Genomic DNA, 20952 nt, shown 5'->3' with positions numbered 1-20952 from the left:
CCAGGACTTGCAAGGGTTAACAATCAATTTATTAGTCAATAATTGTGTGCTAGGGACTGTTCTAGACACCAAGAGTGGGGATATAAAAATGAAACAACCCTTGCCCTCAGGATGCTTACACTCTATTGGGGGAATACCACGAGCAAAAATGTACGCTGTAATACAACATAATTTCAAGGGGGAGTGTTAATAACTTGAGGAGGGGTCCTTCCATATGCCATTATATGGCTTTAAGTGGTCTCTAAGCCTTGCTTTATGTCAAATTTTCTATTCAGTGTCAATAGTTATGCTCTACATTCAAGTAAAACCCTTGGCCAAAAACTGTTTTTGCTTAAAATGCCCAAGCTAATTTCCATCTAAAAAGTAAAGGGATTAGAAAAATTAGAAGCCCACTTCAATAGTATAGCAAGATAAACCAATCTTAATCTTACCAGTCTTTTCTAAAGAAAAGTGGGCAAAATTTGGGGCATTTTCTATCTTGGGACCTCAGTTTCCTCCTCTGAAAATAAGGAGCATGAACTTGATCTGTAAGTTCCTTCCCAGATCTGATTCTAAGTGGCCAAAATGCATAGCTTGAATACTCAGAGATCAATGTTGGTTAAAGGGGAAGAGTTAATATAGGTAAGACTCTATGGAGGATGGGCAGAATGCCTGGGCACAGGAGGAAAGAAAAAAAAGATATTCTGGGGTAAGGGGACAAGGTAAAAGGTTAAATTAGGAGGACACTGAGAAAAATCTGGCTGGATCAAAGGGTGCACACTGCAGAGTAAGTGTAAAGAGGAGAAGAGAAGCTTGAACTTGGAACCATTGTAGGTTGTTGAGGAAAAGAGTGGCAAAGAGAAAGCAATAGTCTAGGAAAATTCATCTGGCATCAGTGTGCAGGATGAACACACACACTATATACATATATGTGTGTGTATAGATATACACACACGTACAGACATATAACACCTACATGTATGTGTGTATGTATGAATATATGCATATATATATACACAGAGACATATGTACATATGAAATTTTAAGTGAGTTGTTTGGTAAAGATTTTCCTGAATTTCACTGAAACTGGCAATGGGTTGAATAAGAGGCATGATAACTTTCAACACATAGGCCTAACACTTCTACTTCATGCAAGAGCCATCATTCCTAAGGAAGACTATTTTCTGCTCTTCTCTACTAAGTGTGGCAGCTGAAATGGTACAGATTGATCTGTACAGCCTGGAACCCTGAGGAACTCTCTTTGAATGCCAAAAAAAGATTAACTGAGAGAAATCCCTCTAACCAAGCTCAAGCTTACACCTTAATCTAAGTGCATTACTGGGAAACGTGGCCAGAATTTAAGAGTCCTCAGCTGTTCTTTGGCTGGCAGACATTATATAATAACATTTTTTTTTAAATTGCTAGCCAAGTGAGACTTGAGTCAGAGTACACTGTCCATTATCAGTCAGACTTCTGACCCTAATTAGTTAGACCAAGAGTAGGGAGAAAATATGACGGGTACTAACTATCATTTATTTAGAAGTGAATATGAAATGTATTCATCTTAGATGATGTGTTCACCACAACCCTAGAGGCAAGCCACTAGGTGTTACAGGTAAAGCTATTAAGTAAAGCCCAAATGTCATTTCTGACCTAAGGAGGAAAGATTAATTGTTCATTAAGAAAATGAGGAGCAAGCAATATAGTTCCCTAGAAAAAGGATAGGATTGGGAGTCAAGAAGACATTGGTTTAAATCCTGACTCTTCTATTGACTACCTTGAACAAGCCATTTCCCTTCTATGAAATTTCATCTTTGATTATAAAATAAGGTAGTTAGACCAGATAACCTCTAAAGTCCTTACCTATTCTAAATCTATGACTTCCATGTTTACTTAGGTTCACTTCAGAGGTAGTGGGTTCCCTCTTATTGGAAGTTTTCTAAAATACTATACTATATACTACTATACTCATCCTCTGTCCAGTAGGATTCAGCCTTCTCAGTATTGTGCTTTTATCTCTATTGTTGACTGTTTCATATATTATCTTGCCTCCCCAGCTGGATTATAAGGGCAGTGAGAGCAAGTACTAACAGTTTTTATTCCAAACGCACATCTTCAAAAGGCCTAACTCAGGACTGAACATCTAATGTATGTTAACAATACACACTGACTGATTAACTAATCAACATATTTACGTAGCTGATACTCACATTGCATTTAAAATTATTCTGTTTACAAAAACTAAAAGGAATCTTTTCCCCAGGATATACCTCCTGAATCAAGTAAGGAACACACCTAAATAGAGAGGTACGCACTAAACAGTATAATTAGATGGCTTCAGAACCGATGGCACGACTCAAAGAGACTTAAAGAGCCCCAGTGAGCTATTTGTGTACTTGGTCCCAAACGAGAAGCCGGGAGGGATAGCTCTATACTAGATGTCAGAATAATGATACAAAAACATCTTTAACTTGGCTTAGGCCATTGAACTAAATTTTTAATAAGCTAAAGTCAAATAGGGCTAAATGTGAATCCTTATATTTAGATTAAAAAAAATCCATTTCACAGATACAAGAGAGCTAGTGGTATATTTGATTCTTCAAGTGTTGCCACCCCTAGCAGTCTAGAAGAAATACTGCCTGTGTGGCAACCCTATAAATTGAGTGCATTGTATGGGCATGAACCACAAGATTCTGCCTGGAAATCAAAGTAACAAACTGCAAATTCCCACCATCAAGGTCCCATATATTACCTATCCCAAACCCCTCACAAAGGGTTACCAACACTGACAAGATAGAAGCCAACACCTCACATACACACATACTCTTTCTGAAACAGCTGGCATTTTCTAAATGTAGCCAGACACCCACAACTTGGAAAAAAATGGTATGAAAATAAATGTCCCGGAAATTTGTGCTGTTTTCTTGCACAATGACAGAGCTGATAAAGCCCCCACAGCCAACCATTCAAGTTGCATTTTGGAAAAGATGTGATTGGAAGAAAATGCAGAAAAAGGCAAGTTGCCCACTTTTCCAGAGTGTCTGTACTACTGTGTACCCTACTGTTCCGAAGCTAATAGCTCTAAGCACTCTGTGTGCTCCATGTTATGAATTGGAAATTACATACAACCACATTTTCCAACTGAGGTCTACTCTCTAACATGCTACAACAAGACAAGGCACTGAAAGAATTTATTCAGGCTCATCTGTCTTGGACTCATTGTTCACCAAAGCACTGTAGCAGTGAGAAGGCTGTGGCTGGGGAAGGAGGCACCCACAAAAACAAGTGGAGAATTTTCATTAAATCATCGAAAGTTAAAGCAAGAAGAGATCTTGGAAACCAACACATCAAACCCCATAGGCCCCTTCTAATTTGACCGGGTCACAAAATTAGTGGTACCTTGGGAGATTATCTACAGAAACCTTTAGACTTGACAGATGAGGAAACTGAGACCCAGTGAGGCAAATCAATTTCACCAAGGAGAAGGGAAGCATTTGTATAGCACCTAATTAGTGGTAGGTATCCTGTTAGGCCCTTTACAAATATTATCTCATTTGATTGATCCTCAAACAATCCTGGGAAGTAGGTAATGTTATCCACCATCTTCCCCCCCGTCCCCTTACCCGCCCCCCCCAACTTTACAAAGGAGGAAGCTGATGCGAACAGAGATTATGTAACTTGCCCAGGGTCACATAAGTAGTAAATGTCTGAAGCTGGATTTGAACTCAAGTCTTCCTGATCTAGGCCCTGCACTCTATCCAGTGAGTCGCTTAATTTCCTCAAAGTCACACAATGAGTAACAGTTAGCATTAGAAGTCAGGTCACGGACTCCAAATCCTCTGTTCGTTCTACTTCATATTTAGAACTAAGGTATTCTCATCCCCAGACTCAGCGTTCTTTCTTTTCCATTATAACACCCTGCCACTTTTTCAATTCTACCCCCTTTATCAACAATCTGTCTATTAGGTCCACCTCCATTTTATATTTAAAGCATTTTGCAAACTTTATACAGGATATCCCAAAAGTCTTAGGGTCATTTTAAGCTTCAAAAGTTATTTAAGCTCATTTAATCTACTAAAAGCCTAAACAGTGTTAAAACTTTTGGGACACTTCACATTGCTATAAATAAATGTTAGCTGTTATTTTTACTGTTGGCGGGGGGGAAAACAAGTCCTTATGGTTTCTTACCAATACTTCTTTTTCTTCTAATGGGTACAGGACGCTTTTCCTGCGCATGTTTGGGAGCATGGACCATATGAGTTTTCAGGGTTTTTTCTGAAACATCCTCATATCCTAAGGAGAAAAGAGAAAGGAAAAGTGACTGGCTTAAATGAGGGACTAAGTGTGACCATGCTTGGATTGAGCTAAAAATAGCATATGTGGTATAGGCAGCTATGTTTCCAATTGAGCCTCTTGGCTCCAAGACTCCTCCTGGCATACTATGAGTGACCACAGTCAGCTCCAGGTGGATGAAATCAGTAACCCAGAGACATATTTTAATTATCTATACCTTCAAGTGAAAGACCGATAATCAGCAAGATGATTAGTGGATATTTGCGAATATAACTTGTCAAGATGGAAGACTGAAAAATGGATTTCATAGTGATCCAACCTATTTGCACAGAAGACAAAAGAAACTAAATCTCACTAGAATCCAGTTTGTAGCTGCTCTTGGCAAATTGCAAAATGAAGCCTTGGCCTACCCAGTATCCAAGAAGGTGGATGTGAATGAACTACATAGGCAAGAAAATTTCTTTGATCTCTTTCTATTTCCTCCCTCCATCTATAACTGTGTCTAGAGGGGTCTTCTAATTGAGCCTAGATGAGGCAAGCATGATAAGGGGATGGTATGTGGCCACTACACAAGTCCCCTTGTTAAAGGGCCAAGAGAGCCAGTGGGCATCCATCCCACAAGATGCTGTATCATGACCCTCCATGGGACAACGTTTCTTCCATAAACTCTCCCACCATCTGGCATTCTGGAAATCACTACTAACTCCAGAACAAGAAGCAACAAGTTTGGGTTTTCCTTTTGTCTCTCAATTGCTGAAAATATCCCTAATAGGTTGTCCTAACCTTCGAAAGGACATCAGAAGCTACTTCAGGATCTTGGACAAGATCTAGACTTGTCTGGTTCCCTAAATAGTCTTATCAAATAGGTTAAAGGGCCATGAGAAAAACAAAATCAAAAACAGAAAGATTGGCATTTAATTTATCATAAAATAACTTCTCCATGACTGGGTTCTGCAAAATGAAACTCTTTCTTAAAGGCGTGTAAGAAAAATGAGGGTTTTTTTTTAAGCAAGATGACCCGAAGGGGGAAAAAAAAAAATCAGAAAATATATCCCCTGTCCCTTTCTATGCAGGTGAGAGACTATCGATGTAGAATGTTGAATATAGTCTAGGTCTTGCTGAATGTGTTGATCAGGTTTGCTGAACTCCTTTTTTTTCCTGTTAGGAGTAATGGGAAGGGGAAGGGAAGAGGTACATTTGGAAATGAGGGTGATACGCAAAGATATCATTAAATTCAAAATTATGAACATATGTAGAAAGAATTAAAAAGTAAGCCAGAAGCAGTAAAAATCAGTAATTCAATTGACAAAATTCTTCTACATGATACACAATGATCATAGGGCCCTTTGTGACATAAAGGGATGTTTTATAGGTTTTACTGATGCCTGCAAAGATAAAAGAAATGTATTTTTAAAAATGCAAGTGGGTGGCATCCCCCCAAAAAATGTCAGTTGCATTGTATGCTGGCTAAAAGTGTCTCTACCCTTCTGAATTCACTTTTGAACTGTCCTCACTTCTGCAACATATGCAGCTGAAAGCCTGTTTCATACTTTGTTTGCCTTAAGACCTGTACCATTTGCCATACGGATCCTCCAAACCTCTCCTCCACGCCCCCACAACTCCTTCAACGAACAATATACAACTATGTGCTCTTGTGTAATAACTTGCTAGCTTCAGCCTCCGGCAACTGAAAAGGTAGTGTCATAAGACACCTGAATAGTTATCTCACTGGTAACACATGCCCTAGGGCCAAAGAAGTCATGAAATGATATCACTGACTTTTTTTCCTGTTAAAGAAGTTAGGATTTGTTCAGTTTCATGATCACAAAGATCCACAGAGGCATTAATTGGAACCTACAAGTATCTTGGCCAAACCATAGAACTTGAAGGCCAAAGGTGAGAGTATAAAAGAAGATGATTACCGCTAAGCTAACTGGACCTAGATAATCCAGAGCCAGGATTTTGGTTCTGCACTGCACTATTTATGCCACTTTATTTTTCTGGGCCTGAATTTCCTCATCTATAAAAAAAAGTTTTAAATTAAGTCTACAAACTTTTTATGGACCTCAGATTCCGTGATTCTTCATTGGCCAGTGAGCTAACAACCTATGGCACTCTCCAATCCATTCAAATCTGACATTTGCAGTAGAGGAAAATCTATGTATAAAGGTCATGGAAACCAAAAATACTAGATTTTGTACTTTTTTTTTTACTTAACCCTGTATTTCCAATGTGGGTATTGTTTTCTAAAGACCTAAAGCAATCAGATTAGAATTCATGTTGACTCCATGCAAAGTTATTTCTTATCAACCAATTATTTGAGAAGCAATTCTTTCTTAATGGAAGGGACATTTCTGAGTCATCCTCTTATGGCAGCCATCTTACCAATGCCAAATCTTCCTTACAATACAATACAATAGTAAGTATCACTGTCAACTTCCTTAATAAACTTTTACTCAATTTTTTGTACTAATTTCAATAAACATGAGCAAACAAAAAGATCCTGTTTAGCAATGTCGTTTAAGATCAGAAAGGACTTTACTACAGAGAAAGCTTTCTCTCAATTATGGGGCACAAAGTGCTTCCAATGTGACATAACTCTTATCTGCCCAGAAACAGCTCAGGCCAGCAGGAACGTAACTAGTCAACAAGATAGGTGGCCAAGAAGCCAAACTGAATAGTGCCTGATTGTTGTTACGCCAGGGAAAAAAGATGTCTTGACTCATGGATCCTGAGAGACAACTTCACCCACGTGAACTTTCAGGATGTGTCATGGAGCAAACTCAGACCAACTTTCAGTAGGGCAAAGCTCTCCTCTGAATCACTTTTTAAACTGTTTTCAAGACAGTTAATCAAGTGGCTCTGCTTTAATCTTTTGTGCATTGATGTACTAACAACATTGAGATGATGGGTAGAAGCTCTGAGCAATTAGTCCAGGGCAGTGCATTAATGGGGCTGAATGGGGATATTTATTGTATTAGCTTCACCATGACACCCTGGAACTGTGCCAATATGACTAGGGGAAAACCCAGATCTGTGACAGCAACAATAATACTGTTCAGTTTAATTAATCATAGCAAATGTGTCCTAAAATTCAAGACTATCACATATATTTTAAATAAATAAAACCCACACAGGCCAGAGTTTGATGGCTTTCACATGCTGTTAGCAAACCCAAAGTTCACCCCAAATTAAGTCAGTTCCCTACCTTATCAAAACTAAAGCCATAGCCCAACCTCCAAAGAAATCAAGAACAAAGGATACATTTTTAAAGCCCCATTAGGCCCTGGTAGACAGAGCTCTGCCACCTACATGATTTTGGACAATCAATCAGCCACCTATGTGCCAGAGTGGTAAGGGAAAGGGGGAAAGCATTTATTAAATACCATGCACCAGGCAGACTGAGGCACACTTTATGTTTGCCTTTTTTTTCTCTTTTATTTTTGTTTTTGGGGATTTTTTGTGTTCTGTTTCCTCTTTCTCATGATTCATTCCATTGGTTATAATTCTTCTTCACAACTTGACTAGTGTGTTATACATAGAAGATATATGGGATTCCATGTCATCTTGGGGAGGCGGGGGGGAAGAAAACCTGGAACTCAAAATTATGTAGAACCAAATATTGTAAACTAAAAATAAAAACTCTCAAAAAAAATACCATGTACCAGGCACTTTTCTAAGTACTTTACAAATATTATCTCATTGGGATAATGATGATGATAATAATTAACAATAACTAGCATTTCTACATAGCACCTACTATATGCCAGGTATAATACTAAGCATCTTACAAATATCTCATTAGGATAATAATAACCAGCCCTTATATGGCACCTACAATGTGCTAGATACTGTGCTAAGCAGTTTTACAAATATTTCATTTGTTTGTCAAAACAACTCTGAAGAACAGAGGTACTATTCATTATCCCCATTTTACAGTTAGGGAAAAACAAAGATTCAGTGAGTTAGCTGCCTAGGTTCACACAGCTAACAAGTAGCTGAGGCCAGTTTGAACTCAGGTCTTCCTGTCTCCTGAGCCAAACCACCATCTCTCCTAGCTACCTAGCTACCACTGTAGAGTACAAATGAGGTACTATTTCCCAGGCACTTATAGTGTCTGCAGGAAGAGTCTTAACTTTCCCAGAACTCAGTTTCCTCGTCAGCTAAATGAGGGGACTGGACCCCAGTGAGGGCCCCATGAGGTACCTTCTATCTCTAAAGCTAGGGTCCCATTAGTGCTAAATAGTATTGCTTTTGGGAGGACAATGCTTTCTGGTGCCCACCTTATCCTTTTTATTTTTTCTTTTAAATCAGCCTCCAGTGAAATATTTTGGTGAGGAAGGAAGTTGAAACTATTGACTGAAATGAATTTAACAGCAGGAATAAACCCACACATAATCCCCCAATGAATAATCAACTGGCACAACAAGAGAAGTACTAAAGCAACCTCCAAGCTACCTGTGGATTCCCTTCTAGGCCTGTTCTAGCCCTGCTGGAATCAAATGCAAAAAAACAAAAAACTCCCCCCAAGGTCAGCAGTACTTGTCATAACTCCCAACTCCACTTTAACAACAACCAAAAAAAGCCTTTGGAAAATGTCCTACAGTTTTGTGATCAGGCAAGCTCCACAAAAGTTGTCATGTCACCTGCATTCCTGGTTCTTTACTGCCCAACATCAACCACTGAACTGCCTCTCACAGTGCCCCCTTCCAAAGAATAGGAACCCTAAGGCATCTACCACCCCCTCAAGGGCCCCATCATCCTTCCATGGGATGAAAATCTGGTGTAGTGCTGAGATCATTGATTCTGGATTCTACTCAGAAGACTGGGGTTTGAATGCCTCTTCCCTCTGCTACTTTACTGCCTGTGTGTGAGCTTGGGTAAGGCATTTCACCTCTGTAATAATGAAGAAGTGGGACAGTTAAGTGGTGCCCTGGAGTCAGAAGGACCTGAGCTCAAATCCAGCCTCAGACATTTGATACTTACTAGCTGTGTTATCCTGGACAAGTCACTTAACTCCAACTGCATCACAAAATAAATTTTTAAAAAAATAATAATGAATGAGTTATACCAGTTATCTCTTAAGGTCCATTTCCACTTCTAATTCCCAGGGTTCTGTGAAGGTTGTCCCAAAAGGCCAACACTTTAAGCCAACATAATACAAAAGAAATACAGGCTTCGAAGACAGATTACCTATACCTCAGTTAACTAACTCTGTGACTTGGGCTCCCTATCTCCCTAGGCCTCAGTTTCCTAATATGTAAAATAAGGACTGTTTAGAACAGGGAAGGGATACCTTCAGCTTCAAGGCCACATATGGCCTTCTAGGGCCGAACCTGAGGACCCAGCATTCTAGGCCATGTGTGGACTCAAGGCTGAAGGTTCCCCACCCAGTTTTAGACCATTAAGGGTTCTTCCAGAATTAAATTTATAATCTCATGAACCCTCAGAAGCAAGGAGAATTCCAAATATCCTTCTCATGAAAGGTATCCCAAGAACCAGATTACTTTCCTCCATCAAGATTACTTTTCATAACTAAGGGAGACAGAAAGACCTCCTTAAATTTATCTTCTGCTAAGAGAGAGGTAGAAAATTAATCCTTCCAAAATATCATCTTTAAAAAATTTGAGAGCATTCCCAGATCCTCCATCATCTGAGAAGGTAATGCCTGTGCTTTCCCCCCTCCCCCACCCAGTGTACAGAGAGGGCTTCAAAAAAAAATAGTAAATAAAGGATCCCAGGTGAGCAGACTGGTGATTCCTCAAAATATCCTTCATTCCTACTCCTCCAGGTGTGAGGCTAGCCACCTCAGAGCAATGCAAAACCTATCAATTTAGCGGGCTGGGCTTAGGTTTTAAAAGGTGTTAATGGGTGGGGGGTGGAGGGATGTGCAGCAGAGAGAATAAGAATGGTCTATTTCCCTGCTGCTTCTATTCTCTTCCAAACTGGTAGTCCACCCCCATCCAAAGATGAAAAAAAAATCCTTCCTTTAGTGGAAAGAAATCAAAGTAGTCACCCAAACTCCCTGTGGTCTCCTTTCTCTCCAAAAGCACATACAGTAAATACCACCAAAATACCAGCTGAGACTCCAGTTCAATTGAATGAAACAGACATTGAAGTCCAATACTTGCTACAAATCAGGGAACGGAATCAAGCTAAATTTCTCTTTCAAGTGTTAAGAAATTCTACCTCAGAAGTGATAAGGATCAGCAAATGGATTTCCTGGGTCAAGAAACTCCAGAAGCCATCTTTTTTACTATAAAAATGGTCTTGGCATGAAATGAAATAGTTTAGGCCTCTCCACTCCCATAATTAAGTACAAATTTCCAAATGAGTGCACCATATGATTATGCTTATTTTTCCTCCCTCAGTGTTCTCAGAATAGTTTGCAAGAACAGAATAAATTCAAATACTAGATTCTGCAATTCACTCACTTGTAGCCTTCTGACCAGTATCTGCCATTACATAGGCATAAATAACTTTGTTTCCTCTAGCTTCAGAGAGAGAGGCTGACTCAGGAATCATTTTTTCCCCTGTAAGGAAGAAAATATTCTGCACAACCAAATTCCCCAAACCAAAGCAGCATGGTGAACAGCCTATTATATAATGTTGTAGAGGGTCTGAAAAGGAAGAGGCTTTTTTCAAAGCCCCAGCGACAAAGCTCAGCCACGTTTCAGTACCAAAACCAGGCTGGATTGAATAAGCACCAACTTGTTCTGCCCTTTAGTAATTCACCGCTAAGGCTGAAGCTATGTGGCAGTACAGTGATCAAGATAAGGGACCCCTCCCCATCAAGGTAAGGAGCTCACCGTTCCCCCAACCCCCATCCAATCTCTCCTTAGGGTAAAAAAAAAAAAAAAAGTTGGCCGTAGAAAAGTGCCTGAGTCTGAGGCAACTTTTCCACAGGGCTCCTTGCAACTTCTAGAAGTAAGCCTTACAAACAACAGAAACGACAACAAATAAGGGATTCTATGGACTAGAGAAGCACTGAGGGAGATCTGAAAATAGCCCGAAAAACAGCAGATGTGGCTGCATGCCTTTTTAAATGTGCTAAGAAAAGGGGGGTATAGAAAGGGACAAAGCTGCATTTGTTTAAACCACAAAGGCCAGACCCACAACCAGTAATATGGCAACAGCTTGCTGTGATTACAAAGAGCACTTTAACAAGGGGTAACTACTCCCCACCGCCGCTGCAGCGGCTGCGCCCCCCTCCCCCTCGCAGGCCACCCCACCTCGAATTGCAGCAACAAACAAGGTGTATGTGCGATAGGAATCGACCAGTGATTTGTTCCACAGAGAGGTCGCTGACTGGCAGGCATCTCATCTCTAGAAGCTTGTTTGCAAACCCAGTGGAGGGGAAAACTACTCTCTTCGGGCCCTTTGAATGAGTGCCCATAAGTTTACAGTTCTAGCGTGGGGGGTCATGTTTTGACGGCCGGTTTCCTTAATACTGCTCCTCTAGAAGCCATGAACTGGATTGGGGCTAGCGGGTGAAATCACCCGCATATGCTACGACCCTCCCCCTTTCTCCTTCACCAAAAAAAAAAAAAAAAGTCACTATATAGGTCTGAAGGGAGAGGAAAAGCCTTCAGGAGCCGAGTATCAATTCTCCTCTATTAATTGAACTTCTATTGACACTGACTACACTTTCCTTAAAGAAAGAAACAATCGTTCTTTTGAGGAAGAAGCCCTGGGCAGACAAGTCACCGAAGTCCAAGCAGCCTGGGAGAGAAAGTAGTGATTGGGGAAGAAACTCCTGACTCATCGGCATGTTTTTATAGCTCCCGGATTGGATTCTGACCTTTCGGTCTGAGTTGCCTACTTGGGTTGGGAGACCCAGGGGAGAGCCGTGCAATCCCGGCCACAACCAAGCACACGCGTGTTCGCAGTTGGGGGTGGAGGGGGGGGTGTCCCGCCCACTCACTACCTTCCCTCAAGCCCCCCCCCCCCTTTTCTGGCAAAAGCAAAGGAAAAGAGAAATTAATTTACCTACGGAATCTATCTCCAGGAGGCGCTGCAGGTCGCGGATGCTGTTAATCTCACTGTGAGCCAGTCTCTCGATCACCTCCCGGGGGATTTCAGCTTCCTGGGAATCAGACCCAAACACCTAATCAGTGCTCTGCCGGGCTAGGAAAGCCTTCGCCAAGGCGGGTGGCTAGAAGCAGTGGGGCTTGTGGATGTGTGCGTGCCAGCGTTTGGGCAGTGGCAGCGTCCTAGCCCAGTGGATTACTCTTCAGTCTGGCTGTGATGAGGGCACTTGACTAGCTCTCCCTCCCTTCCAGTTCTCCCCCACCGCCTAAACCCACTTTAAGAAATCAAAATTCACGTAGCGGATATGTACAATGCCTTTACAAGGAGCCCATTAATTTATGCAACCGGTTCTGCAGGCCGAACACCCCCTCTAAATCTTAATACCACACGTTACACCCTGGCTTATTTCAACAGCGAAGAAAGAGAAACGTAGGGGGTTTCGGAGGTGTATAATAACCCTCCCCACCCCCCACTAAAAGGACTTTTCGGCCCTTCCTCGCACTGGTCCACCCACCTAAGAATGCAGACTTTTTAAAAACACCACCACCACCCCCAAGTCTTAATGTGGAACAAAAGCCCCAGCTCTGACTACTTGGATTTGAGGTGTCAATTACAGGAGGACCAGTGGGGGCTGAAGAGTCGCGGAGGCCCCAGTGCGTTTAGGGTTTAAAATAGAGAAATTAACATCCAGAAAGATCAAGTTGAAATGCGTCACGGATGGGTAACTGAAAGCCACGGGCAGTTTTTTTTAACACTTTAATCAGAAGAGGAGTTTACGTTTCTCGCCCTGGAATTCCTAATCTTACCCTCGGAGGAGAGATCTCCCTCCCCACACACTTACCTCCACGCCCCCTCCCAACCCCAACTCCCCCTTTTCTCACATAGCACCCCCATCCCACCCCCTGCACCACCTCCCTTCACAGCAGCTCAGCTGGGCCTGGAGAAATGACAAGGTTTACTTACATAAATAAATTGATCAATAAAAGCTACCAAGATGTGTGGGGGTTAATATTCAGTATCTTCCCCCAGCAAAAAAAAAAAAAAAAGGTGGGAGCACCCACCAGGCCATGTTCCTTGCACTCACCTACTCTTTTTCCCCAGCAAAACCCTTTATTTAAAAGGGGTCACCCTAGGGGCTTCATTGAAAAATTCCCACGTAGCTTTCAGTGAAGAGGACGTTTCGGGTTTTTGGAAAATCATTAATAATGAGGCTTCCACTAAGGGCCCCTGTCATTCTCCCGGGCATATGGCCCAAGGGGGGTGGAACTGGGAATCTCTGGCTGGAAGAGAGCTGCACAGAGCCGGCGAGAAAAAGCCGCGCCCGCCACTCGAGCCCCCAGCCAGCCCTTGCCGGCTTCCAACAGCCACCTGTAACCAGGCCCCGGGCGGGACTGAGTCCGTGCCCCTGCACGAGGGGCTCCTCTACCCCGGTGCTGCCTCTATTCGTCCAGCGGCTCCGATCACTGCCACCCCTACCTGTGGGGGAGCTGGGGCGAGAGCTTCCTCCTCTCACACCCTCTTTCCCAAGCACCCTCGCACCCCCGTCCTCCAAAGTCTATACACATACACACCCCTTTTCTTCCACACCCCGTTACCGCAGCCCCCCCCCCCACACACACTGGAGGCAGCTTAGGGGTTCTCTCAGGAAAGAGACAAGAGCCCTGCCTGCTTATGCCTGCCTATAGACCCCCACTAAGTTTTTCCTCTTTTCCAAAGACAATCCCGATTTTAATCCTTCTCCCCAGCTTTCCCCCCTTAATGTAAAGCAACGCAATATCCTGGAAAGTCACCAAAAATAAATACTTTAAGAGCTTCTAGAATAAAACGTGCTTGGGGGGAAGAAAAAAAATACACCACAATTTTGAAATAATATCTGCAGAGCAAGATATGCAATGCAACTCCCTGCCAATGACCCGCCTCTCCTCCCAGAAGGGTTTGGGGAGTCTTTAGCCACCCCAGCAAGACGCCCCCAGGTGCCCGAATCCTAGGGAATGGGAATAGAGACAGCACAAGGGAAGCAGAGAGAGGGGTAAGGAAGGTGAGTATGGGGTAGGGGGTACCTACCTCGGAAAAGGCATAGGACAGGTATCCAAACCCTAGGAGCAAAACACAAACCCAGGTCCTCATCGCGTCCGGGTGCACTTTAGACTCGGTGGGAACGCAGAGCTGCGGTGTAGGAGCTTCAGCCGGGCTCCAGTGGCGGCGAAATTCAGTACCATCCCTCAGGGAGAAAGACACTGGTGTGTGTGCGCGTGTGTGTGTATGTGTGTGCGCGCGTGTGTGTGTGAGCGAGTGTGTGTGCGCCGCTCCGGGATCCTCCTCGGCCGCTGGGGTGGGGGGGGGGGGAACTGGTGGAGAGGAGGAGGAAAGGGGGGTTGGGTTTATTATTATATATATTTTTTGTAGCTCCCGGATCTGAGGTTGCAGCCGTCTCTCTCACTCCCTCTCTCCCTAGCTGTTTTTTTGGCTTTAAGAGCAGACCAGCCGGTACTTCTGCATATTTGCTTAGATCAGACCGGAGTGAAACCCAAGGAATGGAACCGGAGCACCACCGCCGCCGCGGCGGCTGAAACGCCCATCACCTGTCTGCTTGAGCTGGGGCTCGCCAGCTCCTTCCTTCTTCCTCCCCCCACTATACACTCCCCGCCTCCGACACTCAGAGACGACGAAGAGCCCCCTAAACACTTCCCCTCCCCGCCTGAAACACCGCAGCTCTGCGCTGGGGCTGGGCTGTGCTCCGAAACGCTCTAGGCTCTCCCTCAACCAGTGTGCCAACAGCCGGAGCCGGCCTCTGCCTGGGACCTGCTCGCTGAATGCCCGTTTTCCCACACCACCACCACCAGAACCACCCCACAACGTCCCCCTCACTTCTCCTCCTCCTTCTCTTGGTCCTCCTCCTCTCGTCTCCCTCCCCCTTCAGCTTGAGGTGGGGAAATACAGACAGCGCCGAGGGAAAAAGGGCAGCGCCAGATGGCAGCCTTCGCTGCCCGTTTTAAGTCCTCCTCCTTCTCCTCCTCCCCGTTGGCCAAAAGGAGAAAAAGGTTTTAAATCCCTGGGGCTAGACTGGATCAGACAGAAAAAAAAAATGTTTTTCGAAAAGGGAGGGTGGTGGTAAACTCCTGGAGAGGTCTCCGGAGGTTGTGTTTGCTCCGCGCCTAGGCGAGTGTGTGAAATCGGGCGAGCTACAGAGGAGGTGGTTATACCATTGGCACCCTCCCTCCCCATGCACCGCCTCCCTTACTTTTCTTACCCCACCCCCTTCCTCCTCCCTTCCCTCACTCCCCCCCTCAACTAGCCATCCCTTCCCTTCCCTATAGTATTCCAGGCACCAAACCACCAACAAGTAGTGGGGGTTGGTTTCCTGCTGCGGCAATGCATTCAGTACTGCAACCCAGGCTCCAGCAGTGCAGCAGTCCCTGCTGCAAAGCAAAGAGAGAAAGGGAAAAGCACAGCCAGGCTTTGGGCAAACGCAAGGGGGCAAGTGGGGAACGGGGCCGGACCCAGGAAAAAGGGTGAGTGGAACAAGAAGCCAGGGTTGAGATGGGATGCTGGCAGGAAGGGGAGACACTCTTCTTCCCAAGTCGGGGTTCTCCTGACTTCCCCCCCCACCCCGCCGCCCTTCTCTTCCCCACTGCTCTGGTACCAGCCGCAATCCTGCGGCACCCGGGAGGGGAGGGAATGAGAAATGAGGGAGCAGATCAGTCGCTGTCGCTTTCAGCCAAAGCCTTCAGAAAAGCCGGGAGCTTCTGCGCAAAGAAAAAAAAAAAGAAAAAGAAAATCCTTCACTCACTCTAATCTCACTCCGCCTTGCCTCCTAAAATATAGAAACCTGCGCCATTATTATCAGCTGGCCCCATCCTTCACAACCCCTCCCCCATGTATAATTTCATGTATGCACTTATACACACGTATGTACGCTACTCTAAAGAATCCGAGAGGGGTATCTAGCCTTAGCCGTACAGCTGCGTTTGCGTTCTCAGCGCAGTGCGCAAAGGGGATGGTGGGGTGAGGAGATGCGGCTGCAGCTGATGGCTGACCCTTCCCTGCTCGCCCCCCACTAGAAATCTGAGGAAAAAGTGATTGGGGCGAATCCCCTCCCTTCTAAGTGCACACACACGTATAACAGCCCTACCCATAGACTACACCCCATATACTGTTCCTCCTCCGCCCCCCACCCCAATTGTCAGGATGTGAGAAACTGTCTGAAGGGGCTGAGAACGGTGGGGAGGGTCAGGCACCATGCCAGGCCGGGCAGCTCCAGCCTTTGATGCTAGCAGCCAGCTCTGCGCCAGGGCAGCCACCGCCCTAGGGTCCAGCCCGGTAGGGAGGGGACGTTCCTCCAGCCTTCTGGGCCTGTCTACACCGCACTGTGCCCGCTTCCCCTTTGGGGAACACAGGCAGCGTTAGGGCGTCAGTTCCACCGATGTTCTTAGTAGAGAACTTGATGGGGGAGAAGGTGGCAGGCAGGAAGGTGGACGCCGGAGACAGAAACTCCGGTATCGATTACTCTGGGATCTAAGAGGAGCAGAGGTGACCCGGGGTGGTGCTGTCAATAGCCCCATTACCCCCAAGTTGCCTAGGCCCAGAGCCACCGGCGCAGGTTGGCCGATGAGCTTTGGGGAAGAGAAGGAAGCTTTAGGTGAGAGAGCAGTTTGGGAGACGAACACCTCTTCACCCTGGGGAGTTCAAAGTCAAAACCCTGCTGGACTCCTCGGCCCCCACTGCCTTCCTCCTCCCCGGAGTTTAATATGTTACACATTAACCTGGGACTGGGGTAGATTCCTCCCTTCCTGTATATGATTTCGGCGTGGGGCAGAACCGGACACCTCGAAGTTTATACCAACGGTTGTCCCCAATTATTCACGTTTGAACTCACCCATTAAAAACATTAATATTTCAACCTGTTATTGAGGTGGGAGGGGGCGGGGAACCGAGAGAAGGGTGCAGTTACTTGCCCTACTGAATCCTCAAACCTGGGCGCTGCTGAGCTGCTTTCTGGCTTTCCCAAAAGGAATTATTTTTTAAAGTGCATTCTAGAGCACTAAAGTCTATGGTGTATACTAGGAGCCGGTCGGGCGACCCCCACCCGGGATCTCAGTCCATTGAACTCATTGTAATTTAAATGGAGATCCCCTGCACTGGAGGAAAGAAATGCACCTTAATGGCAGCGCGAAGAATTTTGCTCCACAGAAAATCCAACAGTATTTAAGTGGATTAACTCCCTTTACCCAACCGAGAGAGCGATAACCATCGCTTAGCTAGACAATGGGCAGTAAAGGCGCAACCTAGCAGCCCTAGCGCCTTTCATCTCCTTGGCCTCCCGGTTGGCCATTTTTCCCCGCATTTCAAAAGACGGGCCCTTGAAGGCATTTTTCTTAGTCTTTCTGCTGGGCTACAGACTGGAGCTTGCTTTGGGGAGGAACAACCTGTACAATCGAAGAGTCCTTTTTTGCCTTTATTTTTTATTTCTTTACCTGTCTCTATCTGTCTCTGTGTACCTATCTTTTCTCTCTCTTTCTGTATCTTTCTTTCTGTGTGTCTCTCCCTTCCCTCTCCATTCACCAACACCCCGGTCCAAACAGAAGTAGATTTTTCAGGGGGAGTGGGGGGAGGCAGTCGCAGCGCTCTCGTGATGTAATAGATACTCTCAGGGTGGTCTAGAAAGAGGGGGAGAGAGAGAGAGAGGAGGGAGAAAAACTTTAAAAGACTTGGAAGCACTTAAAAGAAAGGCCTTTTTTAGGATGGAAAACATTTCATCCAGTGAGCAAGCATTTCCAAATGTTTTATGATAAGGAGGGGGTAGCCTTTAGAGGCTCATCCTCTTCCAATGATACCCAGATGGGGGGGGGGGGAGTTAAGCTCTAGAGTTCTCCAAGCCCTAGGGGATGGGGGTGGCCTGAAGAGTTAGGGTGGAGAGAGGGCACAGGGTGATATCACACCGAGGTGGAAAGTGATAGCTGCATTTTTTAAAAATGCCTGAGCCAGTTTTAATCATTGGCTAGCGATTAAAAATAAAACCACGGTCCACGTTGTCATAGTAATAACGACAACAGCGACAGAGCTCTGTGCGAGGTTGGAAAAAAACTTCCCTCAACAATGTGGGTCCCTCCAGCGTCGCTGCAGGGAAAGGCTCAGGAACTGTGGTGCCTCGGCTCAGAGGTGCAGAAGCCCCCGGAACGCGCAAGGAGGAACTGCATTGGTTCTCCAGGGGAGTCCTTGGAATAACTAGAGAAGAGGAAAGGAAAAGAAGTACCCCAAAGTGACTGGAATTTTATTTAGCCCCAGGATCCAGCCACCTGGTTTAGGAGCTTTCTGTTAATTAAGAGCCAGATCTTCCTTCCCTTCCTCCCCACCCCTGTCACTTTCCCTTGGTAGCTAAAGGCGCTTAATACCTGATATTTATCTACTACGTATCTTCCAATTCTCACCTTGGGTTACCCTTCAAAACACCAGCGTGATAAAAAGATCTAGTTAAGGATTCTTAGCTCATTTTCAAGATTGCAAGATCCTAAGACTTAGGTGGCGAAGGTCCCCCAGAATATAGGATCAAAAGCCAAGAATCTGAGTTTCTAGGATTTTTCACCCTAGACCTCCTCCTGCTCTCCTCACCTCCAGGCAAAATTCAGATCTTAGCAGAATTAAAAACTCACTGTGGTGGGGTTCTATCAAGTCCCTGACCCTTTCGAAAAAAAGAGTTGGGTACGACGTGGGGAGGGACATTTCTAACTCCCTAAATGCTATTTGAGAAGCCGTCAGACTTTTCTGCTTGGGTTGAATCTATTTTGTGCACCAAAGTTCTACTCTCCCCCAGTCTATTAATCTATGATAATTGATGTGGTCACATGTGCATTTCTCCTCTGGAGTCAAGTTACATTTCAAGCCGCTATTAGGCGGCTCAGATGGTTCAGTGCAAATATTTGATAATGAAGCTAAATATATTTGAGTCCGAGGAGGCGTGGCCCAGGGATCCGTAGCTTTTGCAGGAAGGCCAGCGCCTTCGGATTGGTTCCTCTAGCAGCTTAGAGTGAAATTCAACTTTAGAGTGAAAGGGTGGGCACTTCGATAGCTGCCCCGGAAACAAAGCTGGGCGACACCTGGGCTTTGAATGGGAGAGAGGCCCCTACCTCTTCCCTACTCCCACTCCCACCCCAACACACACCTTCCAGGCCTCTACATGATAAAGCTAGCCCCGAATATCCAATATGGGGGCGGGGGAAGGAGGAGATTAGCGAGGCGAGGGTGGGTGGAGTGCAGTGTCCCAGACAAATATGCTTCAGAGTTGAGGGACTTTTAAAAGCCGCTGGCGTTTGTAGTGCTCTTTCTGAAAATGATAATAATAATAATAATTGGGGTTTCGTGGCGGAAGAGGGGAAGATGATTTTATTATTTTTATTATTCAGCACGAAGATTACAAATTGCTGTTGAATAAAACAAGGAATTTATTGGAGGACCGAGGTTTATGTGGCAAAGGTTATATATAAGGCAATAAAGGCACAAAGCATTGTGCTCAGGATGCAAATGAAATGGCAGGTCTTGGGCTAGCGAGAGAGGCGGCAGGCAGCTCCTGGGATTAGTTCCTCTCAAAGAGCCAGAGCTCCGTTTGGATCCTTGAAAGCACCCAGGATACATTTTATGCTCCTAGCATGTAGCAACACGCCAATTTCCCCATAATTAAGGTGAGTCAGATGCTATAAATAGGTCTACTATGGGAAGTCAGCCCATCAGAACGATGACTATTATATCCCCAAGTTTCCCAGCAGAGCCTCCAAGGGGGGAGGGGGCCAAGTAGCTTGCAAAAACTCTGACACAGCACTGTCATAGATTTTTGAGAAGAGAAAGGAGCGGGAGCATACAGTGAGACAAGAGGCTGGGGTATCTCTTTATATTAAAGTTTGGGGTACGACGATTAGAGCTGGAGGTGAAGAATACAATCATAAACTTACTGGACACCTGTAACATCCAGCGGCCCTGGAGTTTGGGATTTCCTGGAGGAGGCCAATTTTATGCTTAAATGTCCATTTCTGGTCAAAGAGGTCAAGAAACTGAAGAGGATTCTGAACAATTTGTAATGACTAGACACAACATTTTTCCTTTATCTTTGGACAAGTATTTCTTAGTTCTGGGCAATTAATGGGAAAGTAGCCTTGGTTCACTTGGTAAACAGCTCCTTGAAGATCAAACGTGCTTTCTCCAGGTGTTAATTATGCTATCATTATTAGTCTTATCGACAATGTGAATCAAGACTTTCCAGTTAGTGTCTCCCCCAGAAGTGGAGATAAGTAAGAGGGGGAGAGTCTCCACAGCTCTGAGGGAGCAGGAATTGTTTCCTAAGGGGCAAGAGGGCAAAGGCTTTCCCCTCTAGGGGAAGACAGGGCTAAGGAGATGAGGAGGTGTACAGGGCCTCCAGTGGTGAGATCCAGTTCCTGCTTTGGGGGAGAGATGGAGGAGGGGGAGAGAAGGGACCAACCAAAGCAGGCCATTCTCTTTAACACCCTCTGGTGAAAACAGGTTTTTCTCCCACACCCCCTCTTTCTCTTCCCCTGGGCAGACTTCACATTCTCTCTGGCTGGCCCCACCTTCCCCTCACTACCCTAAAATAAACTTTTACACCTAATGAAAATAAGTTCCAAATGAAAACAGGTGCTGTAT

At 44.9% G+C, this 20952-nt stretch overlaps 1 protein-coding gene across 2 annotated transcripts in view; it reads right to left on the bottom strand.

Moving 5' to 3' along the window:
- The window catches only part of PDGFA (platelet derived growth factor subunit A), a 37452-nt gene extending 22563 nt beyond the window's left edge, over window positions 1-14889 (bottom strand). For both annotated transcript variants that reach the window (XM_036742117.1, XM_036742118.1), the window contains exons 1-3: window positions 14368-14889; window positions 12262-12358; window positions 4168-4272 (exon numbers count right to left, since the gene is read on the bottom strand). In XM_036742117.1, coding sequence (XP_036598012.1) covers window positions 4168-4272; window positions 12262-12358; window positions 14368-14430 — 265 coding nt within the window. In that variant the 5' untranslated portion in view covers window positions 14431-14889. The remainder of the gene's footprint in view (window positions 1-4167; window positions 4273-12261; window positions 12359-14367) is intronic.
- Window positions 14890-20952: the final 6063 nt, after the last annotated feature.

The sequence above is a fragment of the Trichosurus vulpecula genome, chromosome 1 (genome assembly GCF_011100635.1).
Source record: "Trichosurus vulpecula isolate mTriVul1 chromosome 1, mTriVul1.pri, whole genome shotgun sequence".
NCBI classification, from domain to species: domain Eukaryota; kingdom Metazoa; phylum Chordata; class Mammalia; order Diprotodontia; family Phalangeridae; genus Trichosurus; species Trichosurus vulpecula.
This window is presented reverse-complemented; position numbering and strand designations above follow the sequence as displayed.